The sequence below is a fragment of the Charadrius vociferus genome, unplaced genomic scaffold (assembly GCF_000708025.1).
Source record: "Charadrius vociferus isolate BGI_N301 unplaced genomic scaffold, ASM70802v2 scaffold190, whole genome shotgun sequence".
Lineage (NCBI taxonomy): Eukaryota > Metazoa > Chordata > Aves > Charadriiformes > Charadriidae > Charadrius > Charadrius vociferus.
The window spans coordinates 5,234,863-5,257,726 of NW_009646608.1; the positions used below are offsets into that span (position 1 = coordinate 5,234,863).

General features: G+C 51.0%; 2 protein-coding genes across 2 annotated transcripts in view; one reads left to right on the forward strand and one right to left on the reverse strand.

Annotated features, from left to right (window-relative positions):
• RGMA (repulsive guidance molecule family member a) overlaps positions 1-4,191 on the forward strand; it is a 17,345-nt gene extending 13,154 nt beyond the window's left edge. The window contains exons 2-3 of the mRNA XM_009887148.1: positions 264-775; positions 3,361-4,191. Of these exons, the coding sequence (XP_009885450.1) occupies positions 264-775; positions 3,361-4,062 (1,214 nt within the window). The 3' untranslated portion in view covers positions 4,063-4,191. The remainder of the gene's footprint in view (positions 1-263; positions 776-3,360) is intronic.
• Positions 4,192-12,330: 8,139 nt separating this feature from the next.
• CHD2 (chromodomain helicase DNA binding protein 2) overlaps positions 12,331-22,864 on the reverse strand; it is a 56,209-nt gene continuing 45,675 nt past the window's right edge. Inside the window, exons 27-39 of the mRNA XM_009887628.1 lie at positions 22,725-22,766; positions 21,510-21,649; positions 20,633-20,771; positions 20,344-20,494; positions 18,893-19,015; positions 18,438-18,566; positions 17,547-17,687; positions 16,213-16,347; positions 14,665-14,843; positions 14,159-14,258; positions 13,401-13,614; positions 12,779-13,028; positions 12,331-12,664 (exon numbers count right to left, since the gene is read on the reverse strand). Of these exons, the coding sequence (XP_009885930.1) occupies positions 12,331-12,664; positions 12,779-13,028; positions 13,401-13,614; positions 14,159-14,258; positions 14,665-14,843; positions 16,213-16,347; positions 17,547-17,687; positions 18,438-18,566; positions 18,893-19,015; positions 20,344-20,494; positions 20,633-20,771; positions 21,510-21,649; positions 22,725-22,766 (2,077 nt within the window). The remainder of the gene's footprint in view (positions 12,665-12,778; positions 13,029-13,400; positions 13,615-14,158; positions 14,259-14,664; positions 14,844-16,212; positions 16,348-17,546; positions 17,688-18,437; positions 18,567-18,892; positions 19,016-20,343; positions 20,495-20,632; positions 20,772-21,509; positions 21,650-22,724; positions 22,767-22,864) is intronic.

Consider the following 22,864-nt stretch of genomic DNA (forward strand, 5'->3'; position numbering starts at 1 on the left):
CTTCTTGGCTAAATTGGGGTAGATCCTGTTGGTTTCTTTGGCTTTGATGCATCAGAGTTGGGTCATGTGAGAGGGTCATGTCTGGTGAGCGAGACCCGGTCACGCGGTAGAGCCAATGTCATGAGTTTGGGTTGCGGGAGGAGGACACCAACCTCTTGCTAGAGTTGGATAGAGTAGAGTTGTAGATAGAGTTGGTAGAGTTGGATGTCCCACACGCAGATGAGCAAGCATTGACCACTTTGTGTTTTCTTCCCCTCCCGCAGTGACGTCTCCATGCAAGATCCTCAAGTGCAACTCTGAGTTCTGGGCGGCCACGTCGGGCTCCCACCACCTGGGCACGGAGGAGGCGCCCGAATTCTGCACGGCGCTGCGTGCCTACGCGCACTGCACCCGCCGCACTGCCCGCACCTGCAGGGGCGACCTGGCCTACCACTCTGCTGTGCATGGCATAGACGATCTCATGGTGCAACACAACTGCTCCAAGGATGGCCCCACATCCCAGCCCCGCCTCCGGACATTGCCCCCCGGGGATAGCCAGGAGCGCTCCGACAGCCCCGAAATCTGCCACTACGAGAAGAGCTTTCATAAACACTCGGCTGCCCCCAACTATACCCACTGCGGGCTCTTCGGGGACCCTCACCTCAGGACTTTCACAGACACTTTCCAAACCTGCAAGGTGCAAGGGGCTTGGCCGCTCATAGACAATAACTACCTGAATGTCCAGGTCACCAACACGCCGGTGCTGCCTGGCTCCACGGCCACCGCCACCAGCAAGGTGAGCTTCGGGCATGTCCCTGTGAGCAGAGGTGGGCAAGGGCAGAGGTGCTTCTGAACACCGTTTGTCTCCTCCACCATTTGCACATCTCCTTGGGGAGGGTAAGACCGAGTGGGAGCTCCTCCAAATTTGAGCGTTTGGCCGTAAATATCAGACGCCCATCCTTCCTCTGTCCCTGCGGTCACTTAAATGGCCTGTGGTTTCTTCCTGAGCGCATCCAGCCCTGGAGATGAGATGCTGCAGCTCAGAAGGCAATCATGGCCAAAGTCAGGGATGACAACTTAAGAGGGCTCCCACTTGGGGGACTCCAGGTTGCTGTGAACAGCCAGACCAGCAATGATGGTGGCAGCTTTTGGGAGACACCCAAAGTCCAAGCAAACCCAGGACTGCCCTCCAGGAAGGCTCCAGCTCCGCAGGGAACAGCCTGGAGGGTGCTGAGGTCTTTGCATAGCCTTCCCCTCTGCCCAGGCTCATAATTGTCTCTGCAGTTTGCAGCCAAGTCAAGGCATTTTGTGGGGCACAGTATTATTCTGGTGGTGCTTTGACAGCCTAAATAAGCATCCTGAAGGTACAGGGCAAACACTGAGAAAATCCAAGTGAAAATGTCCTGCTGTGGTATAGCAGGACTTGTGTGACATGGCCTCAGCTTCAGGAGAGACCCGGAGCTGATGAACTGTCATGTTGCTCCATGGTGCATGAGCTCTAAAGCTAACAGGACATTTTTTGTGCCAAAAAAAGGGAGGCTCAGCAGGAGGCAGCTTCTTGCTTTTGGAAGATGTCCGCCGTGTCTGGGAGCTCTGCTTCTCCCTGTCTGTGGGGAGAGGAGAGAAGCACATGTAGGACAGGGACTGCTTCTCAGCCCTGGATGTGACCCTTGTAACCTGAGCTGGAGCTGGCATTTTGGTTTTGACTTATCCCTAATAAACCTCCTTAAAGATACTTAACGATGCTCTCAACTCCTAAGCTACCAAACGACATCAAAACCTGCTGAAGCTTGCAGGGAAGTCTGGCTTGAGTAGAGTGGTCCTTAAGGACTCCAGGGACCTGCAATTTCCAGGCTGGATCCCAGGATCACCATCTTAATTGAGCCTTTTCACCCGTTATCTGCCTCACGGGCTTGTGGTGAGGAGGGATTAGTCATGAGACCTGCAGCGTGAGCTGTGGAAAGCATTACTGGGTCATTACTAGAGGACCATGTGCTGTTGGAAAGGATGGGAGCCTCTCGGTCCACTGGGCTCTCTCTTTGTGTTTTTTGCGCGGTGTTCCGTGGTCTACCCTTCTTCTTCCAGCCAGAGGCAGGGCTGGACCCAGAGGAGTTAGTAGGAGGTCCGTGTGAGGAGTTGTGCAGCCCGAAACCCAGGGCATGGTGGTGCCTCATGATGTGGCTGAGGAGGGGATAGCACGGCTGCCGTGGGGCTGGGGGCATCTGGGCATTCAGCGGAGGAGTGGGTGGGAGAGAGGGACATTGCCAGGGCTTTGGACAGCTCTGGGCTCCTCACCAGCACCACTGGGAGCAGAGGTGCTGGGAGCCACCACCATGCTCAGCCCAGTCCTTGGGGAGCCTCAGTTTTTCCCTTCATACTCAGCCCTCGGGTCTACCTGCCCTGTAGCTGCTGGAGCTGTCTCTCCTCCAGCCCTGCCCTGCTCTGGCCAGGTCTCAGCCTGTCCCTTCATGGGGGCCACGATGGGGGAGGTCCCCCTTGCTGCTCCTCCCTCACGGAAAGAGGTGCAAGAGGAAGAGCAAGTCTGCAAGAGGTGAAAGAGGAAGCATAGTTTGCATGGGAAGAAAAGCAAGTTGCTCTTCCTCCCATGCAAACTCTACTCTTCCTCCTCCTCATCAAGCCTTCCTCCCCACCAGAGCCAGGTCAGTAAGGGAAGAGCAAGTGCTGTGAGGTCCTTCCTCCAGCAAGGGACCCGTGTTTGAGCCCAGCCAAGGGTGGGGAGCCATGCTGTGCTCGGTATACGCCCATATCACCCCTAGAATGGTCTGCCCACTCAAACACGCTGAACGTATGTGTCTGTGTGGTTGAGAGAGAGCACAATGTGTTCTGAGGCCCGGAGGAGAAGACTCTGTTGGTCTGCAAGCAGCCGGGGAAAGGAAGAGGTCCAGCCTTTAGGATGTAAATGCCATGGGAGCCAGAGGAGAAGCTCCACCGCCTCTAGGAGAGTCAGGACTCATCCCCCTCTGCTACCTGCCAGGCCCTGGAGGCAAAACAGTGCTGCATGCACAGGCTTGCCACCACAAGCCTGTGAGTGATATTCCAACTAGCTCCAGCTACAAGGGAGCTCCTGTGTTGGGCCTGGAGATAACAGTGCAGATCCACATGGTATGTTCAGTCCAGCGTCTGGGTTTTCACTCCATGCATGGTACCCTCATCCCTGTGCTGAAGCAGGCTGGCCATGTCTGTGCGCCTGAAAGTTGGGCCAACTTCTTAGGTTGAAGCACCTGCCCGTGAGCTGAAGGCCACGCTCCTGACTGGGATGAGATGGTTTCTCCACCTCCCATGCTGCTCCTGGTGGTGGCCATGTGCTCTCAGGTGGTCATTGCTGGTTGTAACCCTGTTCCTTTCTTTTCTCGCCCGCAGCTCACCATCATCTTCAAGAGCTTCCAGGAGTGCGTCGACCAGAAAGTCTACCAGGCAGAGATGGACGAGCTCCCCGCTGCCTTTGCCGATGGCTCCAAGAATGGTGGGGACAAGCATGGAGCCAACAGCCTGAAGATCACCGAGAAGGTGTCGGGCCAACACATCGAGATCCAGGCAAAGTACATTGGCACCACCATTGTGGTGAGGCAGGTGGGCCGGTACCTCACCTTCGCTGTGCGGATGCCGGAGGAGGTGGTCAACGCCGTGGAGGACCGGGACAGTCAGGGCCTCTACCTGTGCCTCCGCGGTTGTCCGCTCAACCAACAGATTGACTTCCAGACCATCCGCTCAGCTCAGGCCACAGAGGGCCGTGCTCGTAGGAAGGGGCCCAGCCTGCCGGCCCCCCCCGAGGCCTTCACGTACGAAACGGCCACGGCCAAGTGCAGGGAAAAGCTGCCCGTGGAGGACCTCTACTTCCAGTCCTGCGTCTTCGATCTCCTCACCACGGGGGATGTCAACTTCATGCTGGCTGCTTACTACGCCTTTGAGGATGTGAAGATGCTTCACTCCAACAAAGACAAGCTGCATCTCTATGAAAGGACACGGGACCTGGCCCCGGGCAACACGGCTGCCTCGGGGACCTCCCCAGCCCTCTGGGTAGCACTGCTGTGTTTGAGTCAGTGTTGGTTGAGCTTGTTATAAAGGTTTGCTCCTTCCCACCGTGGAGAGTGGGGAATGGGGAGCAGGAGGGGACCAGGGATGAGATGGCAGCACTGGACAACGAGAGGTTGGATATCAGAGCCGCATGGGTTGTCCTCAAATCTCAACCCCTCTCTTCTGCACCAGGTCCTCCACCTTCCCAGCTCTTGCTTGGGAGGAATGTGCTGCCCATGGGACCGGTCAGGAGTTTTTGCTGGACTGTACCTTGTCTGGACCTTCCTCGCTCCCCCTCTCATCATCCTCCTCCTCCCAGCAGCGTGGGTACCAAGGAGCCCCCACCTCCTCGTAGGGCTCCCCCAGGTCCCGAAAATGCACGTAGTGACTGTGACATTGGCGTGTGTGAACGTGGCTTTGTCTTTGGAGAGCAGAGCCTGCGAGTAGGGTGTGGAGCAGCGAGACGGTTTGCCAAGCCAAGCACAGCTGGGCTTGCTGCTGGCTGGGCCTGTGATCTGCTTTTTGGGCATGTCGTGCTCTCCCCACAGCCCCGTCGCTGCAGAAGGCAGTGGAAGGGGCCAAACTGGTGGGGAAGGGTCGCACACTTGCCCGCCCGCCAGCGCCAGGCGTCTTCTGGGTAGAAGGGGAACATGTTCCTCAAGCCTTGGCTTGCGTTTGCTGTGGTTCAAAGGGCATCTCCTGTTTTAGCCAGCTCATTCGGCTGATTCACTCAGTAGTTTTGTTCCTGGCTCCCTTGTCACTGCCCGGACCCACCGAGGACTCTTGATGGCAACGGGAGAAACCTGGCCAGTATTCAAGCGGTTTCTGTAACTTCTGCCCAGCGTTGGATGAGTTTCCTTGCGCCATTTGCTGCCCAGTCCCCTAAAACTGGCAGCGGGGAGGCTGCTCAGTGGGAGACCCGATCCGTACCTCCCTCCAGCCCTGCACCCCTTCTCCTGCCCGCGGCTCGGCCGGGCCCTGGGACGGAGCGGGAGCGTTGCGCTCTGTTTGTTTGCTGCTAGGTCTCTGCTCCGCTCCTCGTCCTGGGGCCACGACTTGCAACCCCATTGCAGAACCAGTTGCACCTTAAGCCCTTCTGGGCTTGAATCGGAAATGGGGCAATGTTAGAAATCCAGCCAGAAGGCGGGATGCAGCAGAGGACCCCCCGACTGCCCCCAAACGTTTGTTCCCTGCCTTGAAACCACCGATAAGCTCCTTCTCCCCACCACATAGTGCTGCCCATCTCCTCTCCGTGTTCCTCTGTGGTTCACCTCATCGCCCACCGAACAAACAGCAAGACCACCTTTGGTCTGCATCTTGGAGACCTCTTGACAGGTTTCCCCTCCTTTCCTCGGGGGGAAGTTCCCAGAAACCAGCCCCGAAACACGTGTCACTCTTGGGGGCACCTCCTGCTCTCAGGGGAGGTCTCTGGGCATGATGAGACAAGCTAGCACCAAAAGAGGTGGGAACAGGCTACGTTTGGCAGTCTGAACTGGTGCCAAGAGGCAGCCTGGTGTAAATACTCAACGTGACTATTCATTGTGTCCTAACAGCTCTAGAGCTCCATTTGTAAAGCAGCAGAGAAATGCAAAATTGTGTCAATGGATGTAATTTATATTGTCTCTTTAATATATAGAGCCCTGGCATTGATCTCGTGTGACTGTACAGATGAAGAGATGTAATTGGTTTTTAAATGTTTAAGGAAAGAAAAGAAAACAAAAAGATGTGTTTACTACTTTGCTCCTTGCTTTGTTTGCTGGTGCCCCAGGTATTCTGTTTAAGGAGATTTTGAAGTAAGGATCTCACAGTTTGGAGGCGCTGAGGAGAGCAGCCACTGGACTGCGGCACCAGGACAGTTTAGTTTCCCAATGCACTAATTGCTCAGCCAGGATGATTTGGACTTTTTGTTTCCCTTTGTTAAAGAAAGAATGGCATTTTTGGCTTCCCTAGAAATTGAAAACGCAAGTTCTCAAAGTCAAAATTTGTCACTGGGTAGGAGGAAACTTTTTTTTTTTTCCTTGCCGTGTCACCCCATAGATTAACAGCGCCTGTGCGAAGCATCCCGCTGAAGACATGGAGCTTCTTGAAAGCGGTCTTAGCTGGCCAAGCCACAGCGTGCCAACAAGTCAATACTTCCCTTAAGACCTCCCTTTCCTATCACCCTACGGCATGGTGCGCTGTGGGTTTGGGGGTAATTTCCAGCCAAGGAAAGTCTTATTTGATTATGGCGTGGCTCTGTCCCGCTGTCCAGGTGAGCACTCCAGTGGTGGCCGTCTGTCACATGGTGGTTGGGGTACCCCTATTTTAGAAGCAAACAGTGAAGCACTTTATTTTTGGTTGTGTTTGACCCAGTTCTGGTTAAAGGTGAAGTGTGGCCAAGAAAGACCCGATACTTGGAAACAAAAGAAATACATAAGCAAAGGTGGGGGGGGCATTATGAGAAGGTCCCCTCCCCACCTCCTCCCTGCATTGAGACCCACGGGAGTGTCACCACGTGTATATACTGTAAATTATTTATTGAGAGAAACGCAAGTAAAGTTTGAGGTTTTTTGACAATAGATGAGTGGGTCTCGTTTTGTTCCTGGTGTGTTGGGTGGTGCAGTTCACCTCTCCGGGTGCCAACGCTGCCCCGTTCCTGCGTCCACTAAAGCAGTTTTCTTCCCTCTGTGACCTGAGCACCCTGGGAGAGCTGGCCTAGATTCCCCTGGGAATTTCCCTCGGGGTGGGGGGGCTTTTTTTATCTGCAGCCAATTGAGAAAAATAAAAAGGGGGCGGGGGTGTGTGGGGAATATAGCTAATAAGCTATTGGAGCAGAGCCTCGCTGGGGAAGGAGGCGCACAGCAGTGGAGTCCAGGTGGGTACCATCGCCCTTTTTTCTGCTCGCCCCAGATCATCTCCCATCTCCCTGTTCTTGGGCATCGCTCTTGGCCCCAGTCGGGTCTGTTACTGCCCTCTATTGAGGGAAACTAAAACTGCAGATATTTTTTTTTTCGTCATTTTCCTTTTTTGAAATGCTGAAGGACTCCTTGACCCTGCAGCTGGGGCCAGAGAGATGCTGGGACAGCCGGGTGGGACACCGGCACCAGCTGAAAATACACGTTATTTGGGTAAAGCTATGCAAAGACACCCAGCGCCAGAGATTTGAGACTTGACCACCTCCTCCTTCAGGGTCATGAAGAACTGGCAGCTTTTGTAAAGAGCCGAACCCTCCCCCTCTGCCACCACTTGCTCCAGCTCGCGGGAGCTCAGCTTCAGCCATATCTGCAAATTCATATAAAAACCACCCAGAGCATGGGGGATGGGGGTCTCTCTCGCTCACTGCCCTGCCAAGACATCACCGATGGTCTCCTGCTCCCCAGCCTCGGGCAGCGAGAGCACACCTCCACCTCCTGGGGGGACAAAGAGCTGATGCAAGGTGAGCCCCGAGTGACTGGGATGTCCCTGTCCTCATGTGTGTGCACTTCAGTGTGGCACTGAACCTTCCCCAGGAGGTGAGCCCTGAGGCACAGGCCATGCAGGGACACCGGGGCACGGGGGCAGCGGTGGCAGAAATGACCCTGTGGCATCTCCAAGAGGTTCAAACTGTTCTCCTGGTCATGCTCCACGGCTGGTGATGGTGCAGCCCCAGCGGACCCAAAGGTGCCATCCTGTCCTACCCCTCTGCCTGAAGAACACCGTCCTCTGGTGTGATGGCTGCTCAAGTGCCACAGGTATGGTTTCAAGCCCCATTTTGGCTGTGCCCATCTGTCCCCTGGCCTGGGACCCGTGCTGTGAGCTGCTCTGAGCTTTGCATCCCACCGCTAGGGCTGAGCGGGGACACAGCAGCTGGGAACGATCACGGCATCGGAATATTGTTCATCAAAAAATGGCTTTTTTGCTGGGAACCGGCTGCCCTCTAGAGGGTCCGCTCTGGCACAGCGTAAAGCAACAAGCAGGGGGCTTCTTGGTCACGCCGTCCCCTCCTCGGGGTGGGCGTGAGGCAGGGCTGGGGGTCATAGAGTCATAGAATGGTTTAGGTTGGAAAGGACCTTGAAGATCATCGAGTTCCAACCCTCCTGCCATGGGCAGGGACACCTCCCACCAGACGAGGTTGCCCAAGGCCACGTCCAGCCTGGGCTTGAACATCTCCAGGGATGGGTCCTGCTCCCCACGGCTGCATGATACCTTTGCCGACCACCTCGGGCGATGGGTCCCCTCACCAGGATGAGCCAGTGGCAGTCACCATACGATGTGGACACAGCCCAGCCTGAGCCCCCTGCCCCCTGGGGTGGCCACCGCGCTGCACAGGCCATGGCCTCATGGAGGAGATGCTCCTTGGGACCAACCGGACCATCCTGAGAGGGAGATGTGAGAGGTTGCATCAGGCCAAGGGGTCATTTCCCCACGGGCTTTAGCTTAACCGTTCGCAGCGTGGCGCTGTGGGTACGGGCTGGCAGGGGGATGCGGGGCTGAGCGGGGCTGGGGAGCCGATGCCGATGTCCCCCAGCACCAGGGTGCCCGTATCCTCACCTCCAAACCAAAGCAGCCCGCAGGATGCCATCGCATCCTACCTGGGAAAAGGGAGAGGCATGTCCTGCCCAGGAGGGGCTGGGGACAGAGTGGAGAACTCCACCAATGCAGCAGGAGAAGCACTTCTCCTAGAGAAAGGGGAATTCTCCCCAGAAAGGGTCAAAAAAGAAGTTTACACAGCCCCAGAGATCCAGAAAAGACGGACCTTGGATGAAAACATAAACATCGGTACCATCCCAGTAAAATCCTGGTGGAAATGGGTGAGGAAAAGCACGAGCTTCTGATCGGGTGGAAATTCCCATCCGAAGGGGTTTCCAAGTCTCTATCACCGCAGACTGCGAAACTATGTAAAACAGCCAAGAAGAACATGCTTATTCCTGCACAGCGAAAACACCCATCCCGGCATGCCCGCGGCTCACAGGAGAGGGCCCTGCGATCCCGTAACAGCCCCGGTTTGAGGCGCTCCCCCCAGTGTTTCTTCCACCAGAGCTGCCGCCGTACCGAGGGGCTGCAGGACCCCCTCCCCCCGCCCAGACACACCACGCTGGCGCGGTTCTGAAAATCTCAGTAACACTTTTTAATATACAAGAATCAAAAGTACAGCAGTTTTACAATGTAGGAAAATTTAATACATACTATATAAACAACATATTTACATCAGAAATCACTAGGACAGTGGCATTTTTTCACAAATATAAATTAATATTAATTACTGTTTTTAGTCAACAGGTTTAAAAGTCCACATTTTTACAGTAAGAGTCCTTCTCTCCCCGGTGGGGAGATGGAGGTCAGGAGGAAATGGGTGAAAGCAGAATAGTATTTTTGCGGGGATCACTTAAAACTGTTCACATACAGACTTCAGAGCGCTGTCAAGTATCCACTTCGGTTGGGCACCGCATTGCCTGTCCCCGCAGCAGGTTTCAGTCTGCAGGACTTCCATCGCGTGAATTCACAACTTTACACCATTTCCAAAGGGGTCAGGCTGAAAAACACTTTTTTTTAAAAAAAAAAAAAAAACAAACAACAAAACAACCCAGAAAGTTGCTACTTTTTCCTGCAAAGAGGCTAGAAGGAATCCCGCAGCTGGTTCGGAAGGAAGAGCCGTACCAGATGTTGACACAAACACCGCAGTGAAGTTTATGGCTGTGGACCTGTCCCCTCCGACCCCACTCACACCCAAGTGACTCTGTCTGGTTATGGTCCCTGTGTTGAGGGGACATAAAATGCATGTGTGTGTGCACGTGCATGCTCAGGGAGGACTCTCTCCCAAATCTAGTTCTCCAGCTTCAATAAAGCCAAATCCAGTGACGACCCACCCACCACGAGTGAACTAAACTATGTGACTTCAGTATCAGGCTAACGTGACAGCGGGGACAGCTCTTTGGTGGATACGGGTAAAGCTTTTGCTGTTGCACAAGAAGGAAACCCCGACCAACCTCACACCGGGAACCCGGGACGAGCAGAAACCCCCACGTCTGGACACAGAAGACGCCTCTTGCTGGGGTTCAAAGTTTTCCTGCACCAACCGTAACACTGGTCTGGCCAGTATTGCCTTTTGCTACAAGTGTATGGCACGAACTTTCCATCACGATAGCACCGCTGGGTGAACAAAAAGAGCAATTCTCTTTGCCCCTCCGAGGTTTCTTCCATTTTCACATTAAAAGCTAATACCTCTGAAAAGAAAGGACCTCTTTGTTGAATACCACAGCAAGCGCGCCTGCAATCACAGCTTAGTGAGAAAACAGCGTGCAAACATGCTATCTCAACACCTCCCATCACCCAGCAGCTCCGAGGGGGATTGTGGAAGACTTCACCGCCTCCTGCACAGGTAAACACAAGCGTAACACTTTCTCAGGGCAGTACGGTGCCCCTGAAGGAAGCCAAACTGCCCGGCATTTGGTGAAAATCTCGCAAAATAAGACCGAAAGGGGAGCAAAACACTCCCGGTGCATCCCGTTAAAGCAGCGGGCTCAGAAAGGAGTGAGCGATGGCGGCAGATTTCGAGGGATGCACTGCACGGAGGGGGGATGAGGGGGGGTATTAGTGTCGGTTTGCGCGCGCCTTCCGAGGCGCTGGCTGGGGTCAGGAAACCAGCCCTGAACACCAATTTCCCCTCAGTCCTTCAGGGAAAGAACATCACAGCTTATTAGGGTCAGATACTGGCATCTTAACAGGAGGCCCAGCTTCTGTCCCCCACCAAAAAGAGGAGTCTGGAACCGCCTGGTCGTTAATACTGAGCTCCGGGAGTTGACGCATCCCTGGACACCACGCTCTGGACAGCCCGGCTGTTGGGAGAGCTTTGTGGTCTCCAGGGATGTGACTCTACGAACATGGACCTAGGACCTGAAAAATAATCACCCAAACTACTTCTGGCCAGAAATCTGTGAGCAACCCTTCTCACCACACCAATCTCCAGCCTGGACACTGGTCTGCATCACACGTTGTGGCTCAAATACTTGGAGGAGGGTTTGCTCTGAAGTCCACTAAGCTGGGCTGCGGGCTCCTCTTTTCCTTCTGCCATGCTGGGCTCCCAAGACGTTTGCTGCAAGGATTTTTAAGGACTGAATCCTGAATTCCTCATTCTCTCCCTGCTCACTGAGGTGCTGAGCCCTCGGGCACGTTTCCAATTTAGACAGAAGGTCTTTCAGCGAAGGTACTTTTAGCAGTTCAGAGCTACTGCTGGAACGATGGCAGGAAGGTGACCCTTTGCTGAACAGTGATCAGTCCGCTGGATTCCTGTTCAACTCTGCTCCACCATCCCTTACGCTTTTGTTGCAGTAGAAGTTTGTGATCACTGCTTCGTGAAGCGCAGAGAGAAGTGACTTGCCCAACGACTGGAGCACTTCAGTGCCAGGGAGATTAGGAGCTTCAGGATGCCCAGAGCCATCTTTTGACCTTGCAGCTCCCAGCCAGCACCTGGACCATCCAAGCTGCCCATGTCAGAAGAGAAGAGGAGTTTGGTTAAGAATTCCTGAGCCCTGTTCACTGGGAAATACTGTTCTCACCCCAATTTCTTTCCTACTGGTTAAAGGTAAACTAAGCCTTTACTAAGGAAGTCTTGTCTATTTTTCACATATCCCAAAGCCCCCTGGAGTCAAGATTTGCCAGTTCCAGCCCTGGAGATGGGAAGAAGATCCCACACACCTCTTCTGTTGCAGGGGACACAACAGCAATCAAAGCAGAGCCAGTTTCTTGAAATGGATAAAGACACAGAAATGATAATGCGGCTGGGAAAGCAATGGATTGTCACCAGCTCCAACTCCTTTGGAGTCACACTGCAGGGACATCGAGTCCCTCTTTCAACCAAGCTTGGCTGCTGAGGGACTCTCCTGTCCCTCCTCGAATATATCCTCCCATTGCCCTGTGCTGGTTACACGCAAAGCCCAGCCCAACCAGTTTATCCCCAATCCCAAAGCAGCATCTGTCACGTAACATCAAGTCAGAGCAGGCACACAGCCTTCTGCACAATCCTAAGCAGCATCGATCCGCCTTGTCGGTTTGGGGAAACACTGGCTGGGGAAAAATCCCTCGGGTCCATCAGAACAAGGAAAACGAAAACAAAACAAAGAACGAGGCAGCAAGGCTGGTTCCAGAGTTCAATGGTAAAACAGGGGAAAGGAAATGGGAATCCAAACTAGAACTGAGAGCTACGGAAAATCTACCTATACCTACTACCCCAAAATCCTCCTTGACCCAGCAAGATGATAGCAGCATGTTCAGAGTTTCTGATTGCTGGCTTGGGGAAACCAGCCACTGTTGCATCAAACCAAGTACTTCAGACGTGCGCTTTCCCCCCTCTCAGTCATTTTATGCTTTCCGAATGTTCCAGTTATAATCTGGATTGTTTTTCTGTTCTAACGACCTATCCAGAGGTGACCTGTGATCGAGAGGTGACTTGGAGTCGTGGGGGGATTTCTGAGAGGGGGGCGAGCGAGGGTCCGACACTGCAGGGTGAGGTGGGGGGAGAGGCTGTTTGTAATCTCCCGATTTGTCTGTGTGGAATGACCGGTAGTGGTCCGAAGGTCCTTGGCCATGGTATCCCATGGGTGGCCTGTGATCAGACATCCGTCGGAAATCCTGCTGGTGGTAGTTCTGAGGCCTGAACTCATCGGATCGTCGACGCTTGGAATCATGGTGGTGCCTGCAGAGAGAAAAAGAATGGATGGAGATCAGTTCCCCAAAGAAAGCCGGGCCACCGTGGCTGCGCACATCATTGCAAACCCTCCCCAGCCTTTCTGAGATGAAAGGGAATTACCTGTCATAGTAATCTCGGTGGCCTCTGTGGTCTCGGTCACTGTTGTACTGTTCGTATGGCCTCTTGCGGGAGAGGTTATTTGGTCTGTAGTTCCCAGAGCTCCGGTGGGGCTCTCCACGAGATCGCCGATCCCCGTAGTGGTGGTCCTTGTACCAGTGCTGCTCATACTGGTGATGCCGCTCCCCACCCCACATCTGGTTGCTGTTGCCACCATAGTTGAACTTTCGATCCCTCTGCCATTCTCCTCGGTCTGCAATGAGGAAAGCACCAGTAAGTGTCTTCCATGCTTCAGTTTAAGCCCATTACTCTTCTGAATTCTCAAGGAAATTGTAACTATTGCTGTGCCCCTTTAACTTTCTCCTCCCTAAATTATGCGGGCCCAATTTTATTCTTTGAATTTCTTTTCCATTTACTCTAGCAAATCTTATTCTGTCCTGTTCTTATACTCTTTTCATCACTGTATCATCACGTTTTCTAGTCCAGCAATAAGCACAGCGGTAATATATGTTCCATCCCATCACCTTTAAACCTGACCAGACACAAGTCCCAGAAGGAACTGTGATCAAGAGCAAAGAGCCATTAGGTTAGAAGGGACGGTTTCTCCTGGCTTGCCAGCGCTCACCTGTGTTGCTGAAATGTCTCTTGTTTGGATGACTGTAGTTGTCACGTGGGTGGCCGTGCATCTGCTGCTGGGCGTGGGACGGGGGCATGTGGATCTTCTGGGAATGAGGATTGTGAGGCACATGAGACTGGGACATCACAGAATCGCGGCTGGAGCCCGAAGGCTCTGGGCGGAACGGCTTCTTCATGCTGGACATGTCCTCCTTCTTCTTCTGCTCCTGCAAGGTGGAAGAAAAGGTTATAGCTCAACTGCTCTTCCACCTAAAGATTCAGACTATGTGAGCAACCACCTTGTCTGTCAGGCTCTGGATTTTTCTGCAGACTCCCCGTGCTGTGGGCCACCCACCTCTTTGAGGACTTGGTGAACCAACTGTGCCCAAGCACGGTACGAATGGCAGTGGTACACATGTGGTGGAGGACAGGCACAGTTTTGCCCCATGCGACTCCGCTTCTACCTCCTCTCTCTACAGGGCAGCACTCCCACACTTTTTACTCTAAAGGTCAACTCAACTCAACGTGCCACACCAAGCAATGCTTTTTCTTGGTCAGAACGGCCAGGACAAAGTGACCAGTGTTGTTAGGTGAAGGGAGAAATGCCACATGAAAAAGGAGGCAAATGCAACCAGACTGTTTAGATGCTAAGAACATCACAGACTGCCAACCACAATAAAGCCCATCATAAGAGGCAGCAAGTATTGACACTTCAAGTGCGACAACTTTTAAAGACAGCAACTGGAGGGAAGTCACTTCAGATCTCACCTCCTCTTCCTGCGACCTTTTCTTATGAGCCATCTTGTAGAGTTTGTGCAGTTTTCTGGCATCAAATTCTGTGAATTTTGACACAAATATCCATAGGTTCCTAGAAGAACATGAACATTTTCTGTTAATTGCTACATCAGCAGTTCAACTGCCAACTGCTTTCAAACCAACATCAAATCAGTTCCACCTTCTCTGGAAAACAGTCGCAACCCAGCTCAGGACAGGATGATCAGGAGAGCTGGAACCAAGCTCTTCAAAGTAAAATAAAGAGGTTCGCACTGGTTTATCTGAACTAGCTCTGAAAACTCAATTTAAATGAAACCAGCATAAATTGCAGACCAAACCCTCACCTGAGACTGGTCATGGACTGAGCAGCCTACAGAACGTAAGGCTTCAAAGGTTTAAATAATAGGCAAATGGCACATTCATCCACATAAAACCCAGCAGCTTCTGACTACTGTTTTTAACACCACAGACCAGCCAAAGAGAACAAAACAATCCCTCACCTTCTCCATAGCTTGATATGATCCTGGTCAGTGTAGGCTTTAAGGCACTCAGAGATGCGGTCCCCAATTTTTAGGAGGCAGTTGCGCGTGTGCTCCAGCTGTTCTTGAACTGTCAGTCCCTTATCAGGCTTATCGAGTTGCTTCAGTGCTTTTTTGACTGGTCTCATCCTTTCCTTGCACTTGAAAAAGCAACAGAAAGCAGAAAGTGATTCATTTGGCCCAGGGCTCTTAATCAGACCGAGCTGGAAGAGGTTCATTAGCATGCGATATTAGCGTTATCTGACCATTAGGCAAGGAGAAATCAGCTATGAAAATCGCAATTTGTTAGACACGCTGCAGAAAATAATCAGGAAAAGACGAGAGTCTCCCCGTCTCCGCTGCTGCCCCTTTTAGAGGGGAACAATTTACTTTGCAAACTACAACCGCGCAGGGTCTGCTCTTGCGCTGATCCCACGGCAGGCAGGGAAGCATAACCGAGCACTGACGTGCTGAACCAACAGCCCCAGCTGAACGAGCGCTCGCTCAATAGCCTCCCTGTCCATCCCCATCTGTGGTCGCTTTAATCTATTGCTTTTACCCAAACTGGGAAACACGAGATGAAAGCACCATCTTTTTTTTGGCTGCGCTCATCAACGCTGTGCACAGACAGTAAATCAGACAGGTTTCTACTGCCTGACTGGACCTTTCACGCATCACAGAGGGAAAGTAAAAGAAAAAAAGCAGACAAAAAAATAACACAGGACCTGCAGGGAATACACAGATTTTAATTTAGAGAACTGTTGTTCTCTCCATATCACTGCTAAAAAGTGATATTTCAGCACTTTCCTGCGCAAATCAGGCCAAGGAGATTCTGTCATGACAACTTTTACTAAAAGGTTATTTTTATAACGAGTCTTGCAGGCACGTTCGCTGCAAGAGCATTTACACAGCTAGGGAAGTGCTTACAGCTCAGGTAACTCCGTACCTCCTACAGCCATAACAAGGTCACCCTCAAAACTCTTCTGTATTTCCCTGCCTGGAAGAGCCCCAATAACTCCTTGACTTCTCCAGCAGAGACAACCAGATAAGGCTGCAGGGTCTTCTGTAACCCAGGGCTGTCAAAATGAGCGGTGGGAACTTATCAGCTGAAGGAGAGCCCTTCTGCATGCTCTGTTGACATGCTGCCCTCTTCTGCCCTGGATGGCATCGCTGGCAGAGGCAGGGGATGAACATGCACGCTTACGCAAAGCTGAATTTTGAAGAGAGTTATCCGAAGCCTTCAACAGCATAATTGCTTGGTGAGAATCGGGAGCTGAAAGAGCTTTGAAGTTTCTTCCAGTTGAAGTGCTGTTTACAGCAGCCAGCCAGTAGGCACAGAGGCGGCTGGTGGACAACTCTCCTACCGGGATGTTCTGCCGTGCTCTGAGACCGGCCAGAGGAAATCGCTGTGGGGCACTAGAAGGGGGCTCACACCCTGACACCTGAAACACATCCCTGGATAACACACCCTGCCTGCTTTGCTGGCCTCTCTGCCACTGCCCCCCCACATCTCCCAAGGAAAATACTCACTATGCTGAACGTTTCTTGGTCCAGATCGTCATCCTCGTCTTCTCCAATAGGGATCGGTTCACTCCCTGCGGTAATGTGGACGGGACCTTGTGATCTCTTCCCTTTACTTCCAGATTTGGCTTCGCTACCTTTAGGCTTCACAAGGACAAATTACACACATCACATGATGAGCCAGACTGTAGGATCCCAAGTGATCCAACTAACAACCTCCACACTATTGTTACTGGCAGTTGTTAAACCCGGGGCACCGCTCCTACAACTTTCCTCCCAAGATCTCAAATTGTTTAGCTGTAATGCCTCTATTTAGCTTTACGTCATCCCTGAGGGAGTAGAGAGAAGTCAGAGTCAACATTTTGGACGTGAATACGATATTCATACTCATGGAGAGAAAACCTACGTTGAAGACTTAGAAGAGAGGTTAAGCTAAAAAATATATATCCCTTTCAAAGGACAGAGCTCAGAGTAGTCTCATCTCTACGAGGGTCTGCAACCTCATGTGATGTCACTAGTCCTCAGATCCCCTGGAAAGTAACCTCAAATCATGGCTTGTTGGTGTAAATTTTGACTTAAATTACTTATCTGTAGTCAAAACGCTTTAAAGTCAAATCCATACCAAAAATCACTGGAGAGCAAACTTTCCCCTACATACACAACAAAGCTCGTTGGGGTTTGCACTTACGACCTCAGTGTCAAAACACACTGGGCATGCAGTACATACCTGTTCCTTGGACAAGTATTTCAGGTCATTGTTACAGAAGCTTTTACCCCCTCTTCCAATTTGAAGCCAGCCTCAGGGCAGTTGTACCCAAAATTCAAGGGACATTTTAGTCCACAACATACCACTGATATTGAAAAAAATCATTCTGGCGAGTCCTGAGCAGCCAACAAGGCCAACTCACAGTCTTGACGGTGTGGACAGTTTGGTTATTTGGGGTGAATTTAAATACAGACAAGGAGCTGCCAACCTTGTGATAAATCACAGCTGAACAGAACTTTGATGTGAGTGCTGCAGGCTCTTCCCCCTTTCTTCCTTAGCATCAGCTATTTGGCCATATCGCTGTCAGGGGGACAGCTGTGCTTTAAAGGCAGTCCGACAAAATCTCCTCCTTTTTGCTCACATTCCATTAAGCTTTACGATACACTGCCTTTTCCACTTTTTGCTGCAATTCTTCATAAAAAGCATTCAGGAGGGCTGAGAATGGGATACCACCTCACCCCACAGTGCTTCATTGCTGTCTGTTCACACAGGGCCTTTAATGAATCAAGTCTCATAGCTTGCCCTTCTGCTCAGAGACTTTCCTATCTCTTAAACTGCTCCTGAGAGTACCGCATACCTTTTCTTTCTTGTCTTTTGTCTTCTTTTTCTCTTTATCGCTTTCCTTTTCCTTCTTAGTGGTTGTCTGTTTTTCCTTGTTCTCTTTGTTCTCTTTCTTCTTCTGTTTCTTTTTCACGGGGCTCTTTTCCAAGCCATCCTCCTAGAAAATCAGTCACAGCACAGTCAAAGCTGGAGTCCCTCACCTCATGTACGCTTTCTTCCCTAAAACTGACATCCTTGAAACACAGGCCATTTTTGAGGCCCATCCAAATTTGCCCTCACACCTCTTTAACCAGGCAGAAAGCCTTGCTTAACCAGCTGCAACCCACCCAACCCTTGAAAAACGAGTATAAAAAACAGAGGAGTCCCAGCCTGTAACTAGCTGGCAAACCGTGGAGAAGCACTGCTTTCCTATGCCAGCTGCGCTTGAGAACGCTCAGCCCCTAAGGTAGATACCGATCAGCACATGAACAAAAAGCCTTAGACTACAAGCCAAACCAAAGACAGAAGGTTTTCTAAGCAACAGCGTGACCTTGGTAAACTCCAGCTTCACCACCAGCTGACGTATTGAAAAGGAGAGGGAAACAATTCTTCTTTCTCTCCTTTATAAGGGCAACAGACTTTGTCCTGAGACAACCTTTCTTCCAAGTCAACATGCGGATGCGTGTGGCCATCCTAGGATCCATCCAAACACTTACAAGCAGTAACATAAAAGAGCGTGTGGGAAAGGTCCTTCTTTCACACCGACAGCCGTCTATGTTTTTGTGAACTTGCCAGTCTCCTGTGGGAACGCGTTCCGTAGTGCCCCCTGACTCCACAGGGCATTTGCTAAGGGTGCTTCTCAAGGTGAGTATGTAACAACATAGCTCAAGGAAACCTGGAAATGCCACTATCCACCAAGTTGACTCACCTTGACTTCACCTTCTTCTGACTGGTTGTCTGAGTGCCGAGGAGAGGAGAGTTCATTCCCATGCTCATCTTTGACTTTGGGAGCCTTGTTCTCTTTCTTTACTCGTGGTTTCCTCTTCTTTAGCTTGCCCTGGTGAAAACACAGAACAAGTCAGAGCAAGCAAATAGCTACGGCTGCTTCCTGGGGACATCCCCCATCTCCTGAACATCTCACAAACAGCTGCAGGTCCTGCAGAGTGGCAGGAAACCTGATGAGCCCGAGTTCTTCAGTAAATGTAATAATTAATTACCTGTTCCTTACTAATCATCATTTCAGAATCACAATGCAATCAGACAACAGACAAGTCCATATTCTTTCACGTAGATGACGTTCGGTGACCTGGGAACGCAGGCTATCTCCTTCCACCAGCAAACCACTCATTCTGAGAGCCCCAGAATCACGAAGCCACATCTCACCTCTTCCCCATCTTTCATGTTTTCTTTCTTGTCCAGATCTTTCTTCAGCAGTTTCAGTAGATAATCAACTCGGGTCTGGAGCTGTTTTCCCTGAGGTTTCTTATCTGTCTCAACAGGTAGGATCTTTGATAAAGAAGAAAAAAAAATAATATACCCCCATGCACCTATATCAACTATTGACAAAAGAGATACACACTAGCAGCAGTCCTTCCAGGTCCAGCAAAGGGCTGGAGATGCTGCATGTTCTGGGGGAACAAGAAGGTTCAAGAATTTCTTCCAGCTCCCACACAGAGTCTCCCTGGCTAGCCAAAAGCAAAGCTCCTATCGCAAGCATCCCTCCTTCGGCCTTCTGCAGAAGTGAAAGGACCCCAAGGCAGCTCTCTAGATTCTCTATGATCTTTCTTGTAAGGGTGCAAAAAGAAGAAAAAAACAAACCCTTTGCAAACTACATTTGGGACCTTGAGTTGCAAAACTGAGTCCGCTCTCCTCGACACATCAGCTTTGTGTGTGACAGCCTTGTCACAGCAGGCTGGTCCCCTCTGGTAACCCGAGACATTGCCACAGCAACGGTATAGATGCAGACTTTTTAGCGGAAAACAAGGCTGCAAGGTTCCGCTTTGCGGAGGAAGTATCTCAGCTTGCCACCTATGGTTACCTTCATACTTCACTGGAAATTGGGTGGCATGTCTCAGGCAACTGTTTCCTTCGTAAAATGCCTTTCTGAACTTCACGAAGGAGAGCTCTCAGCCACAGTCTGATCTTTGCTAAAAGCACTAGCGGGGATGGCATGGGAATGCAGCATATTGGCAGCAAAGCCGGCGTAGAGAGTCCCAAAGTTCCTCAGCCCTATGCTGCAGTTTGTTCTCCTTCCATTGTGCTTGACACAACGGATGGCGGCTTATTTTTAACCTGAATCATTTCAACGTGGCCCCCATAAACAGTTCTTCTGGGAATGCCTGAGGAACAGAGCAACTAGGTGGAGGCTTTCCAGCTGGCTTTGCCGCCATAGCCAGTCATGTAACTACACCCTCAAAGCTAACACAGACCAGTCTTGACATAAGCGGTGTCAAATCCGTGAAAAATTATTTCCACGCAGAAATTCAGACTCAGCTTCTTGTGAGATGCTCAAGGAAATATCAAGTCACGATTACGCAATGCACCGTCTGCCCTGTGCATGTAACCACACATGTCAGCATTACCGTTTTCTTCCTGCATCATTCACTGTGGTTCATATGGTACTGTTCAGAGAGAATTTACTGCCAATCAAATAACACAATTCTGCTTTCCATCAAGCATGCAACATTCCATGGAGGTCACTGTTTTCCTCGTTATTATTTATTATTATTTTTGGAGTGGTTACAAATGTAAACATCTGTTTCTGGAGTAAATCAAACATGTTGTCTATGAACACTGCAATGGACCCAATGCAAGCAACAAGCAAAGCGACCTACCTTATCAGATAACTTCAATTCCGGGTCTGTTTTAATTAGCTCCCAGTTTCCATAACCATGCTCGTAAATTCCCACTAACAAGCGAGAATCCTCCTCCACTCCCCAGTCTACATCAAAATGGGCAGCTTTGACACGGCACGTCAGGCGGTACCTGAAGGCATTTCAAACATGAGCTACTTTTAATGCTGCGGAGGATAAAGCAAATCCACATATCTAGGCTATTCTCTTTCCACTACGAAATCCAAATTCCCTGAGCCTCTTTCTGCATTGCCCACTTCGCCAAACTCACTTCTTCCTTTCCTCTGGGTCCGTGGGAATGGATTTATGCAGCATTTCAAACTCCTCTTCATGCTGGATGATGGATTTCACGTTGACTTGGACACCAGAAATCTTGATAGTAGGACCTCTTCTTTTTCCAGGTCCTTTCCCTGTTCGGCAATAAAGCACAGGAACTAAGAGAACTCTTACAGAAAGAAGTGCCGCTGTAAAAACGTCTAGACACACAGAGATCAAGACCTTGCCCACGAGCTTGTATTTAAACATAAGGCTGTCTGCTAAGGCAGGCCCAAAATACAAGTTTTCTTTCACCAACTCACTTAGATCTGCAATCCAAACACCCAGTATCATTTTCTTAAAAATACCCCTAAAAAGTACAGCGGACCTGTTGCTTCAGTAGTTTTGTTCAGCTGCAACAGGCGGAGACCTAGAGTGAAATCCAGCCCAGAGCCCCGTAGCTCCAAACCAAAAGGACAGCCACAGCGTGGTTGATGAGAACTCTGAGAAGTGCTAACTGGGGATCCAGCTCTACCACGGAGTACGCAGCACCACTTTGATTACCAATCCCAGGAGCAGTTAAATATGATCTGCTCTGCCTTCTGGCCCAGCAATAAATAAGCTGATGACTTCAGCCTCTTCCCATGAAAACTCATGTTCAGCAGAAGTCAACAGACCAAATGGCACTTTCCAGTCTGAGCAGAAGACTCAGGGGTTTCCCTCCGTTGGCAAGAGCTGCCTGGCAGAGATGGAATGGCCAAAGTGTGCTTGTTCTTTGCTTTTAAGTTGCAATGTGGCATGCCTCCCTGTCCAGCAAGGGAATGGTTTTCTCACCATTTCCATGGAACTCCCCCAAAAGCATCATAACAGCAACACACAACCTGCTTGCTTACCTTCACCTGGATTTTCTTTCAGCTGTTCCTCGTATTCTTGCATTGCTGACACACAGCTATTGTGGATGAGTTCCCCTAACCGTTTCAGATCAGCCACAGATTTATCCACCAGCTCAGCATCCCGGGCAATACACTCCAGCCTGGAAAAGGGGGAAAAAAGAATTGCAAGTTTTGTATTTGATACAGCATATCTCCTCCCAGTCACTTCCTGAGCAACTGCTTCACAGCTTTTACTAGTCAATGCTGTATATATATGAACATATGAAACCTGCTGTCCTGCACGAGTTGAGTTCGTGCAGGAAACAACATAGTTTTACTCTTTTTTTTAGGTCTAACAGGTGCAATACAGTGCAGATGTAGTATAACTGATCCAATCCTTTGGATTTTTTTAGTACTAAAGCAAAGGAGAGAACTGTCTATCTTGGGCACAAGAAGTACCCTCTGTGACTGTCCAGTGTTCCTTCACGCTTTCTCAGTTTCATATTAGTGCCATTTGATGGTCAAAAGCTGCCATCTGCTGGCCCTTTGCCTGGCTGAAGCTAGTAACATCGAGGCCCATACACAAGCCTTGTGTTTCACAACAGAAGAGTACAACCAGCTAAAAACACAGTCTTTTCTTAGACAACACATGCAGGGAATCCCTGCCTCAGCTCTGAGACCTCAGCGAGGGCTACAGCTTTCCAGAGCCAGCACACGTGCCCATCTCCCTTCCTCCCTCGCTGACGCTGGGTGACAGCACACGTGGAAGGCTCTGCAGACCCACACTCCAGGACAGCGTGCGCCTCTCCCTGCTTCCCTTCAAGAGGGATACAGCAGCAAAAGAAAGATGCTCTGAATTCAGTCTCGAAGCTAATACACATAGAGAAGCTCGGCAAGCGTTTTGGGTAGCATTTGCTGCTCAGACAGCTGCGCTCTCTCCTCTCTAGGCAGAGTGGAAGTGCCTCAAGGGCCTTACGCTGCCAGCGGGATGATGCTGCGTACAGCCCCGCGCCACTACCGCTCTCGCTGCTTTTTGGCCAGCATTCACCAGTGCCCATCAACTGAGACACGAGGGACTGTACGGCAGCGTTCGGGTCACTGATCACAGGACAGCAAGGCTTTGCGCTGGCCGCGGAGGTTGTATCCCAAACCCACAGCAACGTGTGTACGGCCGTGCGTAGAAACACAACGTCCCCCTGCAATGACCTTCTGGAGCAGGGCCAGGTTGAGACTTACCGTTCCAGAGGCAGCCCAAACTTCTTGTAAGCCTTGATAAACCTAAAAAAAAACCAAACCAGAAGCTAAACCAGCTGCCGTACAAAGTGGGTCCAATATCACGAATACACCTGAATATATTAATTACAGCCTGCCACGTT